Below are 12,407 nucleotides of genomic sequence, written 5' to 3' on the forward strand. Positions count from 1 at the left end.
CAGCAGAATAAGAGCTGGTTGCATGGGGCAGGGTTCCCAGTTCTGTGCCTGCTTGGGTCCTTTCCCAGACTTACTGAAACTGCCTGCTTTACAGCAGTAGCTAGAGTGGTAAATTTAAGTCATAGCATGCCAAGCAGATACGGGGATTATTTCTACTCCATGGCTTCCCAATGCCACACACACACTACTTAAAGAAATCCCTTAAAAATGGCTGCTTCAAAATAACCTATATGCATCACTGTCCCTAAAGATGACACATGACGAAATGCCCTTACAAACCGAATCCTTACATTTCAGCCTAGCAGAGCATCCAAGTGCACAACAAAGCCAAGACAAACACAGCACTGCTCTCTCCTGAAAACGTACGTGGTTTGAAAATCTCCGTTGTTGCTCTATCCCAGAAAATGATTAATCTTCCCCATGGGGTTTTGACTTGCCTCCGCACATTTTGCAACGCTTCCTGGCTTTATAACAGCATGGTTGCACACGGTGACTCCTAGCAGTTTTCTCAGCTCGCTTGCAAGCGAGGCGGCGGCTAATCCTTCTAACGATGATATTCCTCTTGCAGCATTTCTTCTTGCTGGCCACAGACTTATTACTCGCGATGACCCTTTCCTGCCTCTTTTGTGCCTTTGTATGCATTTCCATCGCATTTTTGACCTGCTTCATTATAATCTTCTCCTTCGGCATTGTGGAGAGGAACATTGATGTGAAAGGGAGAGCAATTGTAATTCTTGTGTCCAACAGCTCCATTGGGAGGATGTTTGCAAGGAACCTGGATAAAGCAGGTTTCAGGGTGTCTGCTGCACACTGGCCTCCTCAAGAGGAGGGGACAGCTACGGAAGAAGACTGCTCTTCAAGCATGGAGGTAGCCCAGCTCCATATGACTGAAGATGAGTATCAGAAGACAATGAAAACCTTCATAGAAAGCCACTTATCCCTGAAAGGTAATTTTTAGGGCAAACTTGTGGATTGTGCCTACAGTAGAAATCAAAATGCACAAGATTGTGAGATCGTTGTAGTTCATCAGCCAACAAGGGAGGCAAGAATGCTTTAGGAAATGGGTTATAACACTCTAACTGCATTGCATTTTGCTGTGCAAAACAAAAATTTTGCTTTTTCTGGGGGAAAGTGCCTGCTCTGGTGGCTGTGAAAGGCACCAGTAGACCCCAGTCCCTGGAGGAAGGCAAGGTAGGCCAAGGAATGAGGAGGAGAAGGTCCCACCAAGGCACAGAGGACTGGACTCACCCTGGGAGAAAACACAGGGATGAACAAGGGGGAGCAGAGACTCAGACAGTGACCTGAGGTGAAGGAATGTATCTGATTTTTAACCTCTTCTGGATTAAAAAACCTGAGGTCCGTCTTGGCTTTTTGCCTGCTGTGGCATTCATAAGAAACAGTCAGGTCAGAGCTTTGGCTGGCAGGCTGGGACTGTCTCTCTGAACCACACTGCCATCATTTCTGTGGGGATATGGGACCGAGAGCAACCTGCAGAGCTCACCTGGGACAGCACGAGGCAAGTGTCCTACTGAGGGGGTGGCTGTAAACACTTCTGCTGAGGAATCTCCCCAGTTCTTTCTAGGTGCCAGATGAAGGGTGCCAATGGGCAGGCTGGCTTATGCCCTAGCTGAATTAGCTCTGCTATCCAGGAGTCTCTGTCCTTGCAGCCATAATTTTACACCTCTTGGAAGTGACAGAAAATTCAGCCTCAGCCGTCAGGGCTGTAACCTCACTGCCTGCCAGGACTATGGGGTTACAAGGGAAGAGGCCAACCCTCTCCTCCACTGTGAGCCTACCTAAGGTACATTTGAGCAGTGAAGCTCTCCCAACTGCTTCCCCACACTGCCTCCTTCCTTCTCCAGCTTCTCTATCCCTCTCCTCCTTGCTCTTCTCTCTGTGGTTTCTCTGAGGCTCCCGTTGAGGTCTCCCCAGGGCAGCCTCTATGCGTACTCACACTGAGCCAAGATCTCTGAGCGTCCACATCTCACCATGACAAATAATGAGACCCTTTCCACTGCTGCCCAGCACTGAAAGTTTTCTTTGTGGTCCCAGGCTCTGCAGAGGAAGGACAGTTTGGAAATCAGAGCATGCACCACAAAGCCTCCCCTACTGTAGACAGCCTTCAGAGAGGTGGTAGGGAACCCTAGCCAATACCTGCTGCTAGCTGCAGCTATTCAGGACCCAGTGGCACAGGTTATCTCATATTGCTTTTCTCCTCAGAAGCATCCAGCAGACCAGAAGCGTGAGTGGTCAGATCCTGTGCGACTCTGCATGGCCCAGGATACATCCCCCCATTCACTAGCAGCCTGCAGGCTCCGGGAACGGGTGCCCTGCACACAAACAGAGGGTTTCAGACCAAATGCTCAGCTGCCTGCATGAGCATTTAGACTAATTTACACTAGTAAAATTATTCTGGTAAAACTTGCCTATGTGGACAAGGCCTAAACGCTCACAAAGATAAGTATCAGCATAGTCCTGCTCTGGAAATGAACAACAGAGACTTTCTTAACCAGTAATGCTCTGTGGGAGCTGGTGATTTCCGTGGGCCCATGCTGTTTTAATTAAATGAGGATCTGGCCCAGTGATATCTGTGGTTTTTGCTTTTGAATACTTTGATCACTGGGCTAGTTAAGGGCTTTTGCAGGTTTGGGGGGTTTTTTGGTTTTGTGGTTTTTTTTTTTTTGTCAGGGAGGTCTATTGTAGGATCCGTGAGGTTTTACATTTAGGATCTCCTGCACAGTATTCACATCACAGATGGGGATGTTAAAATGTATTTCCCAAGCGCTGACCCGATTGCATGGGAGATCAAAGCACTATGTCGGGGAGGGGGGTGGGGGCGGGGAAGAAACCTCACAGTTTTCTTGGATTTCTTTGTTAACAGTTTCAAGTGAGTGCTGGTATTTATTCTGCAAGATCTGCTGTAATATTTTTGGCATGGGTTGGTTGAACATGAACACCAGCCACCAGCTGACTGATAATAAAACAATTTAAACCGAATCAAAAGACTACATTGATAGGTCCCCACATGCAACATGCAGTTTGTTCAGCAGGATCTGGACAAGGAGAAGAAAAGAGAGTTTGTGCTATAGGGACAAGATATGGCAGAACCATTAAACAACTTTCTCCATTTCAAGATTCCTCTTACGCACTTCATGTGTATGCAATTTTTGCTTTCCAAAGAAAGGGACTTCTGTGCTAGTTTTTATGAATTTTTTTTTAATAACTTGTCCCCATAGGAAATTTTTACCATTATATCTTTGCAAGTGTAAGTAAGTAAAAAGATACTTGTTTGATATAAACACAGCTTTTGAAATGCATCCTAAACGCCTTTGAGAGTAACACAATGGAGACACAACCCTCTAGTCACGGTTCCTTCTAGAATTAAAAGGCTTATGACAACTAAATCTGGTTTTTATTTTAGTACAGGCCCAGAGACCCAAATTTTCAGGTAGGCTAATGCCTTGATTTTGTGGTGGCAGTACAAATAATTAAGGTGCTATTAGGTCTAAAGAGATTGTAACACAAAGATACAGAGAAATGCAAGTCAGTTCCCTTCCAAATTCATAGTTTGTATTGTGATAGCTTAACTTGGTTCATGAAAAGTCTTGGGTTCTTCTGGCTTTTAGCTTTTGGTGCCTTTAGATCAAATGTTTAAACTTTCTTTGTGACCAGAAGGTCAAAGAGGTAGAGGGAAAAAGGGGAGAGAAGGAGTCTTGATTGCTCACCTCCAGTAGCTGAGCTTGTACTATCAAGAGGTTGTACTGCAAGAGCTCTTGGCATCCTGTCCAAGTGCTCTGGGATTGAGCTGCTTGAGAAATTGCTGCACCGTGTTGCTCTCTGGGCACGTTGCCTGGTAATGCTGGCAATTGCTTCATGACTTTCAGGATTGACTGCAGGGAGGCTGGGGCAGGGCAAGGAGGAAAAAAATGCAGAGATGGGCAAGACCCAACAGACGGCAACCTGACCCAACTCAAGAAGAGTTCAGACAATCAGAGCACTGGTCTGATTAATTGCTGTAGCCTATGTTGCTGCAGTACCTTGGGGTTCACCAAATCACACACACAAGCACAACAGACATGGGGCTAAGTGAAATCAGTATTTACTGTGCCATGTCCAAAGACTGGCTGTCTCTGGCTTTGCCAAGAAGAACAAGCCCCACAAAGCTGTTAAGTGACCCTGTCCTGCTAGCCTGCACAGAGTTCAGCTCCCTGAATTAAACTGCCAGGACAAGACAGAATGGAGAAACCACTGTTTCGCATCTAGTCTCAGCCTTTCTCACGGCTTAGAGATTATTTGAACTGTGTTTTTTTTCTTTAGCTGCACCCAAAACACTTCCAGTGTCTTAAGAGATCCTGTCTTCTCCTTTTAGAGTCTTTAATGTCCCTCAGGTCTTTCTGCACTCCATGCTGAGCTCCGCCAAACTTTATAACATCTGTGAGTCTGTAGATCACCTATTGATAGTGCATAGAGCAGCCACGATGGCAGAGCACTCAGGGGACCTGCCATCCTTCCTTCCTACCCTTACTCCAGGGACCAAAGTTGGTTTCCCACTACCCTGTCACACTTTTCTCCACTCTTTCTCTCCCACTCCTCACAGTATTTCATACTGTGCTACCAACCATCATGCATCCCAGTTGTTTCCACCTACTTTCTCCTTCCTTGTTTTATTTCCATTCCTCTGTAATGCCTCAGGTTTCTGCAGGGGAGACAATGCTCGATGTGAGCAGTGCCTCTGGCTGCACAGCACAGCCTCCCTGTGATCATTCAGGTCTCTGCTATGCTGAAGTTGCTTGCAAGAGTCCTGCTGATTTTCATAGGGTCAGGATTTCATTCCTTGTACCTGAATCTCAGCTAAGACATGACAACTGCTGGATTCTTTGGTACTTTATCACCTTCCCTCCATCCCTATCTGTTAAATAGGAAGGACAATACCTTTTTCACAAGCAGAGAAATAACCGATACAAATCAATAGTGTTAATTCCTAAGTTATCTTAGGTCCCATATCCGAAAGACTCTCTCACTCCGCACTTCACCATGGTGTTTCAGACCAGTGGTAAGTGCTTGTTTCCAAACCTTGTTCCGAGGACTCCAAAGGGCCTGGAGAAAGCTCCCTGTGCAGACAGCTAGACCAGTGGGAGTTAAAGGACTGTCATCCTTGGCCATCTGTTCTCACCCCCATGATGCTGCTGGCAGAGTGGCTCTCATAACCTCTTCCTAAGTTAGTCCAGGCAAGATCACCTGGATCATTTGATCAATTTAAATAGGTAGATTTAGTTAATCCAGCTGATTACTTTCTTCTATACTTCATGGGACACTCACGCAATCTCTTCCTTGAGCAGAGCTGCGAGGGCAGTAACACCACCAGTGGCAAGTATAGCTAATCCCAGGCAAGGAAGGGTGTCCACAGCTGCAGTTGCTTGCTCAAGGCTGTGTACTGAGGTGCTGGCAGGACTACAGAGTGCCGAAATATCAAGGCTTCTAGCAGCCCCATGGCTTCTTGGAGAGCTTCCACCTCTTCTAAAGGTCAAGCTGTTTTTACAGTTCTGTTCTGCAGTAGGTAGCAGTGGTAGACGCTCTCCTGGTACATTTACTTGCCTTGCACCTCTCCTTCAGCATCCACGTACTTTGGTTAGTCATACAGTTTAGTCCATAGAGGCACCGTTGTGACAGAGATCCAGAAAGTGAGACCTTATGGTGGGCCTGAACCAGAGACAGAGACATTTGAACCGCTCCCTTGTGCGGTGGACGCACCGTAGAAATTCTTTTCCTTCCTCAGGATGTCAATGTGGTCAATCAAATTATTTTATTAGAAGGTAACCCTTCCTTACTCACTTTTCCATGCTACACTTATCTTAAGATAAAAGGCTAGGCCATACAGTCATTCCTAAACTCACAACAGAGGGAAAGTTCAGCTTTCTTTTGCAATAGTATAGCTTCGTGCATGGCATGAGCAAGGAAGAGTCACAACAATCTGCCATTCCCACTCACTTCAGAGATGGATTAAACAGATGCGATAATCATTAACTGCAATAAACTACAAGGGTGTAGGAATTATGAATGAATAAAGCAAACGCAATCATATACTCATGCAATTTTAAAGAGTACTGCATTATTTAACTTCACTCAGCTACAACAACTGCAGGCCACCTTGGATAAATCAGGCCATTTTCCAGGCTGTAAATGACCATGCTTGGAGTTACGAGTCAAATGATTAATTTTTCGTAGCTATGCTTTTGTGCCTTTAATATGGGTTATCCAGAAGTCTTTGAAAAACAGGCTTGCAACTATATTGCCTTCCTATCTCTTGGGGATTTATCAAAACTAGACAAGTACTTTCATACAGCACCTGTCAGGGCTATGAAACAACCCAGACAGAGAAAACTGATCTCATTCTTAAACTATAGGTTGGGAGGAGTTATTTGTTTTAGGATGAAGGGAAGCTTCCCATTCAAAGTTTCTTTTTTAAAATAAGAATCTATGCGTCATCTATACTCGATGTGCTTTTTAATTTTTCTAAAAGAAGCTATGCATCAACACCTCTGGACTTTTTCTGGGAGGCCAGTTTTCACTTCCCTGAAGTGCTTTTGTAATTTCTTATTTCAACAGACAATTTCTCTGCCAAGAGCCAAGCACCCTGGACATACACATAAAAACACATGATCAGTGAGTTACACAATCCAGAAAAGCTGCAGCAACACTTCTCCTCTGTCCCCATCCCCTTGCTCATGACCAGCAGGCAGAGCCCACTCGGGTTCAACACCTCCATCCCCCACATCACATTGCTACTGCTGACACTCTTGCCTGCTGCTGCTGGACTGAGCGGGAAGGCTGTGTGCTGGAAGGGGCTGGCACTTCAGACCCTGTGCAGAGTCCTCAGGACTCTGCACGATCATGGTTTTTAATCCTGGCAGGGATCAGTCTGGTCAGCTAGCCTGACCTGTATTTTATAGGCCAGAGAACTTCATCAAGATTTCAAAAGAACAAACCAGGCAGCCATCCATGTGGAAATACGTGGGCAGGGAAAGCAGGAGCTGAGCTGTGAACAGCAAGCTCGGTTTGTTGTGAAATGCAGCAGGTACCCATGAGACCCACTGTGCACATCAGCACTTTGTTTATCTGTTTGTCGGTGGCTGGAGGATTTCTGTTTGCAAACCAAGATCTTTAAGCAATAATTAAAAATGCATCTTGGTCTGCCATATATTAAAAAGTGGGTTATTTTATTTGCATGTATTCAGAACATGTTGCCATGCTCACCACTAATACCAGCCCTGAATATAATATTATGGAAGGAGAAGGAGGTGAAAGAGCCATATGCTGCCATGACCTTTTTTAGCTTTCTTCCAAATCTTATGGTTGCAGGCAACATGAACAGAAATGGATCATTTCTCAAAAAGAAACCAAACAAGGCCCAGGTAGTTGGATACTTACATTATACTGGCTCCTAAATTCTGCCAGAAGCCTTCTTTACCATCCTAAAGCAACACCCTCCTCACACTGCCCCCGCTTAGCTCATATGAATTTTACTCCCAGGGTGTAAGTTTATCTTACAACAAACCCCAGACAAGAGTTTCATTTCCAAGCTTCATCAATCATTAAACCACACAAGACTGAAGAGTATTTTGAGAGATCACCAGAAAGATATCTGTATTTATGACATGTCATTCTTGAACATTCTTGAACTTCAACACATTTTCATGCAATTGCAGTGGTAGGATTAGAGATGCAAGGTAAACTGAAAACAAAAGTATCTGGGAAACTATTTATTTATCACTCATGCATGATGATAAACTAACCTCTGATTCTGTAAGTCATTGGAAATATTCACAGATGTAACCCAACCTTTACACTAATTTAAAAATGTCCCAAACAAGAGCTTAACTTTGTACCAATTTAGAAACATTGTTTTCCATTAATCAGAGTTGGACAGCTTCCGACCAGACAAATATTTTTGAAAAATACCAGGAGTAGAGTTCGAAGAGTTCTACAGATCTATTTCTCCCTTTGAAATAATGCAGCTTGTCAGACAGAGTATTTGGAGCATGTGTGCACCTCTATTTTTTTTTCTCCACCCCTCACCTCAAGCCTTCAGGAAAATTTTCCAGAGGACAGTTTTGACAGGGAAAGGGAACCAAGTGAAAGAAAAGGTTTCTGCAACTCTGGCTTCCCATGTTACAGTGTTTGGAGACAGAAACCTTCTGAACAGTTCTAAGACATATGCTTAGAGACTTAATTTAAATTACGTAGTAAGACGGAACATGCATAAAAATTGAATAGTTCTATGTATGATTATTAAATACTTTCTTGACACATAGAAATAAATTATCTATCTTATTACAGAACTTCCGAGTAGATTATTTATTTATTTTAAATCTACTCTCTTGAAATTTCCCATCCAAATGACAAACTGTTTTCCCAACACTTATTACGCGGCAAACTCCCAGGTAACACAGAACAATTGCTGTGGCATTTTCAGTAGGAAAAGGTAAGCAGGAACAAACTCTTCTACAGAGTTCTCCTTGCTGCAGGACAGAGGACTTGGCCAGGCTCATGGTCAGCTCAGCCCCAGGAGCTTCACTTTGGCACTAAATTGTTCCGCTGGTTCTCTGGGGAGGCTCTGGGAGGAAACGTCCAGCAGGTACAGCCTGTAGTACCAAAGCTCTTAAAAAATCCCAGCACAGAGATGAATTTCACCCCACAGTAGGTTGATTTAGTAACATTGTCTTAAAAAAAATTGCACCAGTTTAGACTAGACAACAGTCTGCCACCAGAGGTTTAAAAATCCACCTGTTTTTCAGGTCTACTGAATTATAAATGCACGTAGTGAAAACCTCTTAGACCTGATGCTTTCTTACAGTTAGTCAAATGATTTGTTATGAAGATATTGTCCAAAAACCAGAGCCTTCCTTCTGTTCTTGGGTGGTCTTCCCTAGTTTCTGGGACTACATTTATTAAGTATTCATTGCTGTGGTTTGGTCAAACAGTTTGAAACTTATGAGCTATCCAATATGAAATTATCCTGCTAAATAGCTGTGCCAGGTAGCATTCATTTCTAACCCCAGACTACAGGGAGTTAATTTTTTAAAACAGCAGACTGATGAATAACAAATAGTTATTTTCAATAATGAGTAGTAATTGTATTTCCTCCCATAAAATGTTTGTCATCAGAGAACCGTTCCCAGTGGTTAAACCAGACATTTATGCCTGTATGTCTAACTGGTGCTACACCTAACTGCTTTCCCCATTTTCCCATAGGCTTTTCCCCATAGGTCTCAGCATTCTTGTTTAAGTTCCATTCTGCCTTGTCCTAAATGTGGAAACACAACATACACACCACACAAGTCCACTTAGGCCTTAGACCTGTGCCAAGAAAGTTTTGATTTTTCTAGCCCCTGCAAATCTGTTTTGTATTTGAACTGCCCTTTTACTGTAAAAGCCCACATGCCTGTCCTCCACTAAGGCCTTGTTTTCTTCACTCCCATTTTAAGTGGTCATCATTAAATTAATTGATATGTCATCAATCTAAAGCTAAAACTCCTTTCAGGTTACTTGCCTTCCACTCCTTCCCTCTGGCCACCTTTACAGTTTCATATTTACATATATTAAAAATGCATTTTCTATCTTTTCTTGCTACCTGAGACTCGCACAGAATCTGGAAATCTTTTAGTCCTCATCAGAGATTTGAATTTCCATCCTGCTTTCAGTTTATGGAGACCACATTTTCCAATGAGTAAACACACTCATGGAAAATTCCTGAGCAGTTCCAATAACCATACCTACAGTGTTGACTAATTCACCAGGTAGCAGACTGTAAAGGGAGGGACTGTGCCCTTCTTATCCATCCATTCAAGAACAGCAGACTTCAGTGTTATTTATATAAGGTCCAGAAAATAAAAATACAGGCAGAAATAGGAGAATAAATTACAGCCTTTAAAAAAAAAGTCTACAATACAACAGAAGCAAAGTCCCCAAGTGTTTGGATGCTGGAAAGAGAGGTGGCAAGAGGAATGCTACTGCCATCCATTTGCTCTCTGCATCTCTCTTTAGACCTCTCTAGCAGATTTTTTTATTCATGCCACCAGCTCCAGGGCACAGGTCATGTCTGCCTGTGTCAATCATGTGGATTCACGCTGTCTGATGCAAAACAAGGCAATGCATCGACTCTGCAACTAAAACATGGGAGCAGGTAAAAGACGACTTCAAGTCTTATCACTGTTTTCTGAGAAGCAGAGAGGCAAAGCACTGAAGCAGAGAGGACTAGGGACAAGGCGAGTCTTTCTGCTCACTCCCAGAGGGACGTGCCACAGACCACGTTCAGCCCAAGCATAATTACAATACATCTGGCACTGCACTTTATTAATCAGATATGACAAATCAGGTATATGATAAATATCTGATATATGAGAATGACATAAGGAGTTAAACCATGGGACAGACAGTTGGGTCCGGGATAGATGTGAATCAGAGGTTCAGTCCAAGTCACTTTTCTCTGGGCCCGCATTACAGGTATGAACAGACATTTAACAGGAGCTGAGCACCACCCATGGTGCCTTTTGCTACAGCTTTCAGATATCTTTACAGCTTTCAGCAAACACAGCACAGAGAAGGACAGTTCTTGGCCAGAAAAATTCACATGAGCTTTCCTTGGGCTCTCACTTCAACACTAAGGAGATACTTTCCTTAATACTGTATTCCAGCCCTCTTTCCCTAAAGCAAGGCAGGTCTCTTCTTTCCTTGAGCAGGAAGTCACCGTCTCCTCAACCAGCAGCCACCCTGTCCCCTCTCCCTCACATGCACTGTCTGGAGACAACTTGGAGCAGCCACCAGATTTAAAGGAAAAGTGGTCCCTTCAGTAGACACTGCATTTTTATGGGTCAGAGCCCTTTGGCACCCTGTTTTAAAGCTAGGTAAGCAAACAAACAGATAAACATCCCCTCTCAAAGATTATTCACTATACCACAGACAAACAGGCCCCAGTTCTGATTCATTTTCCCTACAGAGCAGAAAACTTTTAAACCTGAATTTGTCCCTGCATGATATTTGGATGCAATGGCTTACCATTACGAAGTGAATAAGTGCCTTAAAGAGAACAAGTCCCAGCAAGTGATGGTTTCTAATAAATGCCATTTGATTTTTTCTCAAGAGTATTTCTTGGAAAAATACTTTGCTTGCTTTGCTTCTAAGAAAAATAATTTTGTAATGTTTGCCTGATGAGAAAATTGATTTGACCTTCAACAAATAATCTGACATCACAGCATGTTGCTAGGCCTTTTGAAGTGCATTAGGTTGTTCATACAGCAGGGCTTTCTCCTATTTATTCTGTACGGCCTCTTCGTATAACTGATGGAAATGTTTCTAAAGCTTTCGTAAAAATAACTTCAAGCAACTGATTATAAAAAAAAAAAAGATTTGAAATTCCAATAGAATATGTAACAACAAATTTCAATGGGCACACGGAGGAATCACAGTCTTTCAACGAGCTCTACTTCTAATGCTATAAGTCTTGCAAACTATGGCCTCCCTCCTCCCCAGTGTGGATGGCTGCTATAGACCTCATTGCATTCAGGTTTTTAATTAGAATTATTTTCAAGTGGCAATATTTCACCTGTACCTGTTATGTCTTTGGAGAAACATCTTGATGTAATCCAAGAATGAGCTGTACAAATTAACTTAGCTCATACCCTGTTAATTTGGCAGGCATGTATGGGCTGATGAAGAAGCCATCAATCCTGATATGGGAAGAGGAGGAACCAGACACATGCAGGTTACCTGAGAGAAAAACCTCTTATAAATGGAAGAAGGTTTTCAAGGCTCCAGGTAGGAACCACTTGTAGCAGTCAGTACAATTGAACATATAGCGTTTCTCTGACAATATCTAGATGAGGGGGAAAATGTCTTTAAAATGTTTTAGCCGGTAAGTTTTTTTTCCTTAACATGGTTTTCAAAACTTCAAAACCAAAGTCATCATTTGTGGCCACTCCTCACCAGGGTTTGCCATTGACAGCTTAAAACGTGTTCAAAGGTGTTAGCTAATATTCTGGAAAACTCTTGCTCTCCCAGGCTGGGCTTGTAATTAAGACTACCGGGGTAGTATAGAGCCAACGTGCAGAATCAGCTCTGCAAAGTCCCCACTGTCGCAGCGACCACGTGAGCTCCCTCCTCCTGGCATGGAAAAAAAATAAAACCCCACAACTCCCATCAACAAAATACAGTTCAGCAGCTGGCAGCACTGAGCCTTTATCAGATGGCAGAAATTCTCTTCCTGCTTAGCTCTTCACACAGAAGCTACTGCTGCCTTAGCATTCACTGAAAGAGGTTTGTTGTCAGGGCTAGCTGTTTATAGAAAGAATTCCTGATTAGAAATAACCTGATAATTAAAGCGTGACTTCAATCTATTTATTACATGTGAT

At 43.2% G+C, this 12,407-nt stretch overlaps 1 protein-coding gene across 1 annotated transcript; it reads left to right on the plus strand.

The window, feature by feature from the left end:
* The first annotated feature begins 518 nt into the window (after window positions 1-518).
* On the plus strand, window positions 519-12,156 carry LOC128141167 (estradiol 17-beta-dehydrogenase 2-like). The gene is made up of 2 exons (XM_052785781.1): window positions 519-947; window positions 11,695-12,156. Exons 1-2 carry the CDS (start codon window positions 551-553, stop codon window positions 11,829-11,831), a joined length of 534 nt encoding a protein of 177 aa, XP_052641741.1. The 5' UTR covers window positions 519-550; the 3' UTR covers window positions 11,832-12,156.
* The last annotated feature ends 251 nt before the right edge of the window (window positions 12,157-12,407 follow it).

The sequence above is a fragment of the Harpia harpyja genome, chromosome 4 (assembly GCF_026419915.1).
Source record: "Harpia harpyja isolate bHarHar1 chromosome 4, bHarHar1 primary haplotype, whole genome shotgun sequence".
Taxonomy (NCBI): domain Eukaryota; kingdom Metazoa; phylum Chordata; class Aves; order Accipitriformes; family Accipitridae; genus Harpia; species Harpia harpyja.

Excerpts from the sequence above, each read along its gene's own strand:
- LOC128141167 (XM_052785781.1), top strand. The coding sequence starts at position 551 with ATGATATTCCTCTTGCAGCATTTCTTCTTGCTGGCCACAGACTTATTA. Across the intron at positions 948-11,694 it reads AAGCCACTTATCCCTGAAAG|GCATGTATGGGCTGATGAAG; the intron begins GTAATTTTTAGG and ends TTAATTTGGCAG.